The sequence below is a fragment of the Meriones unguiculatus genome, chromosome 14 (genome assembly GCF_030254825.1).
Source record: "Meriones unguiculatus strain TT.TT164.6M chromosome 14, Bangor_MerUng_6.1, whole genome shotgun sequence".
NCBI lineage: Eukaryota > Metazoa > Chordata > Mammalia > Rodentia > Muridae > Meriones > Meriones unguiculatus.
In genome coordinates, this window is record NC_083361.1 from 35,131,198 (window position 1) to 35,134,064 (window position 2,867).

At 52.4% G+C, this 2,867-nt stretch overlaps 1 protein-coding gene across 4 annotated transcripts; it reads left to right on the forward strand.

Moving 5' to 3' along the window:
* The first annotated feature begins 1,503 nt into the window (after positions 1 to 1,503).
* LOC110561068 (cytochrome c oxidase subunit 6B2) lies at positions 1,504 to 2,867 on the forward strand. 4 transcript variants are annotated; one of them, XM_060367125.1, is made up of 4 exons: positions 1,504 to 1,662; positions 1,740 to 1,907; positions 2,486 to 2,586; positions 2,678 to 2,867. In XM_060367125.1, exons 2-4 carry the CDS (start codon positions 1,799 to 1,801, stop codon positions 2,729 to 2,731), a joined length of 264 nt encoding a protein of 87 aa, XP_060223108.1. In that variant the 5' UTR covers positions 1,504 to 1,662; positions 1,740 to 1,798; the 3' UTR covers positions 2,732 to 2,867. The 4 variants fall into 4 exon arrangements, with proteins under 4 accessions (XP_060223108.1, XP_021513003.1, XP_021513002.1 ...); XM_021657328.2 differs by having other exon boundaries at positions 1,505 to 1,662; positions 1,782 to 1,907; XM_021657327.2 differs by having other exon boundaries at positions 1,507 to 1,662; positions 1,785 to 1,907.

Here is a 2,867-nt window from a genome sequence, read left to right on the forward strand (position 1 = left end):
AATTTATCCCACATGGATGTGCCCAGGAGTTCATGTCCTAGATGCTGCTGGATCGTGTCGAGCTGACAACGTTAACCATCCCTGATGTTGAGCATGGCTGAGGTGTTTTAGAGTTTCAGAGACCCGTCGGACGCAAAGGCAGCAGGCAGCAGTGGGGCAAAACAGAGCAGAAAGGGCTCCGGGTGGTGGTCTTGAAATGAGTGGGAAGATGTGTAACAGGTGATTGGATGTGCAGGAGCCTACAGTTCAGGTGAAGTGACTTTGGCAGAGTTATCGGAACTGTGAGATGGGAGGAAGTTTTTCAGCGAGGAAGGGTGAAGATGAGACAAAGGGAATGGACACATAGCTCACATGGTAGAGCGCTGCTTGCCTAGCATGCAGATGGGAGCCCCTGGATTTCATCCTGGCACCAACTAAAATTGGTTGTGGTAGTACACACCTCTGGTCCTAGCAGTTGGGAGGTGGAGGCATGAGGATCAGGAGTTCAACATGAAGGCAAAAGTTCTTTTTCACCAAGCCTGGATCCCAGGCTGAGTTCCAAGACAGAACAAAGTCCCACAAATTGTCCTCTGATCTCTGCTTAGCATCTTTGGTATGCCATCCTTCTCCCACGTTAACTCCAGTACTTGGGAAGCAGAAGTGGGTGGCTCTCTAAGGTTAAGACCATCCTGATCTATATAACCCTTTCCAAGCCAGCCAATTTCCAGGCCTTACCTCAAGGGAGGAAAAAATAAAAACAAAAATAAAGTATTATATACCAAGTGAAGGAAACAGACGCCAGAAGCCAATCAAATAAGATATTTCTACGAAATGTTAATATATCTGTGGAGCCAGGAAGCAGATAGTGGTTTAAAAGTAGTTGGAGATGGAGGAATGAGGAATGACTACTAATGTGTTATGTGTGGAAGGGTGTAGAGGTGTGATCAAAATTTCTTGGAACTAGAAAGGAATAATATACTGACTGCTTTTTAAGGCATAAATAACAGCTTTAGATACCTGTCTCCCTGCTAGCCCATTAAAACATTCTCTGCCTTTCTCTCCCAGCAGTAAGCAGCGACCCAAATATTCAAGAAAACATAATGCAGGAGACTCGATCTGTCAGCAAATTGTCCAGAAGCCCAGTGGGGCCAGGTACCCCTGAGACCCTGAAGACCTGGCCCTGGAGGAGTGGTCTCAGGAGCCAGCAATCATACTCTCTTTCCTCCTTTTCTCATAGGCTGACAGGGTGCTGCGCACCCCGACTGTAAGACGCAGAGTGCTGACAACACCGTGTGTGGTGGGGGAGGGGGACATCCTCCCTCTCCCATAGAGACCAGAGCTAAATATGTTTATATATTGGAGAGGGTGGGGCGGGGCAGATGTCAGGGAGAAGCTTGCTACTCGGGGGATTAAAAATCCTAGTCTGAGACTCAAGGCCTCGGTGACTGAACGCTCTCGTGCACGGGTGGCCCAAGGGCACAGCCTGCAAGAAACAGGGGGAGGGGCCTCCAGTGACCCCACCTCCACATTACAGACGGCTCCTATTGGCTGGGACTCTCTGGGGGCCAACCAATGCAGCCTGAGGGTCGTATTTTTCCTTGCGCTCTCGGTATCAGCCTCAGCCTCAGCCTCACTCTCAAGCTAAAGTCACCGTGGACTCCGCAGGCCTGGTGTTCCAGCTAGGTTGGTTCTCTTTATTCTGGTGAGGACAGGGTGGATGGGGTTTAGAATGGGTCAGGAGTTGGGAAGGTTGAAGCTAGGAGCTTCTCTTTAGGCCTCAAGGAGCACCACACCCCTTCCAGCAGGAATTGCCACATAGATGTTTGATGAAGCACAGAAGCCCCCTCCGGGCCAATGGGCAACGCCGCCCTTCGATCCTCGCTTCCCTAACCAGAACCAGACGCGTAACTGCTACCAGAATTTCCTGGGTGAGACCGGTTGGGCCAACTTAGAGGGGAGGCCCCACCTGGAGACCCTCAGGGACCGTTGGAATGGAAGGCTGGGCCGTGGCCTGGAGGGGCGGGGCCTGCACCAAGTGGGTGGGACCAAGCCATGGAGGGGCGGGGCTTGGAGTGGAGGGAGGCAACTTGTCTGGAGGGAGTAAGAGTGCCTTGGAGTGAAATGGACTGAGCCAGGAGGGATGAAGCCTTGTCAGTAAAGGGCAAGACCAGGAGTGAGGGGGACAAGGTCAAGAGAAAAGGAGTAGTACCTGAGGTGAAGGGAGGAGCCTGATCTGTAGTCATCTGGAACTGAGTACTGGAGGGGCAAGGTGATGCTGACTAGACCTCTCTAGGTGGTAGCTCAGTTAAGAAGGGAGTTTGGGGGCTCGGGTAGTCTATAGTAGAAAGGAGGAACCCTAATGGTTGGAACAGGTGCAGATGAGTCCTGGAAGGACAAGGCAAGAATAGTAGGGTGGGACCAAGGTCTAGAGGAAAGGTGTGTTTACTGTTCTTGACTGGGCGTGGCTTGTCTCTGGACTCTACTCCCACCTTGAGGCTCTCTGCAGACTACCACAGGTGCATGAAGAACATGGTCCGCCGCGGGAAGAACACGCAGCCCTGCGAGTACTATTTCCGTGTATTCCATTCACTGTGTCCCATCAGTTGGGTGAGAAGGCGGAGAAGAGAGGCTGGCGGAGAGGGTGGTAGCCTCAGACTCAGGCTGAGCAAACACCAGGGGGTCCCCTCTGCCTCTCCAGGTACAGCAGTGGACCGAGCAGATCAAGCAGGGGACTTTCCCAGGCAAAATCTGACCATGAACTTGAGCTCTGCTCCCCTGGAGCCATCAGCCTCCAGTGGCCACTGTCCTCTCACCATGCCCTAGCCTGGGTTACTCACCTCCTCCACTCTGTCTCCACACCACCACGAATAAAGTTATGGTGCTGCTAA

Excerpts from the sequence above, each read along its gene's own strand:
- LOC110561068 (XM_060367125.1), top strand. The coding sequence starts at position 1,799 with ATGTTTGATGAAGCACAGAAGCCCCCTCCGGGCCAATGGGCAACGCCG. Across the intron at positions 1,908-2,485 it reads CTGCTACCAGAATTTCCTGG|ACTACCACAGGTGCATGAAG; the intron begins GTGAGACCGGTT and ends GGCTCTCTGCAG. Across the intron at positions 2,587-2,677 it reads CACTGTGTCCCATCAGTTGG|GTACAGCAGTGGACCGAGCA; the intron begins GTGAGAAGGCGG and ends CTGCCTCTCCAG.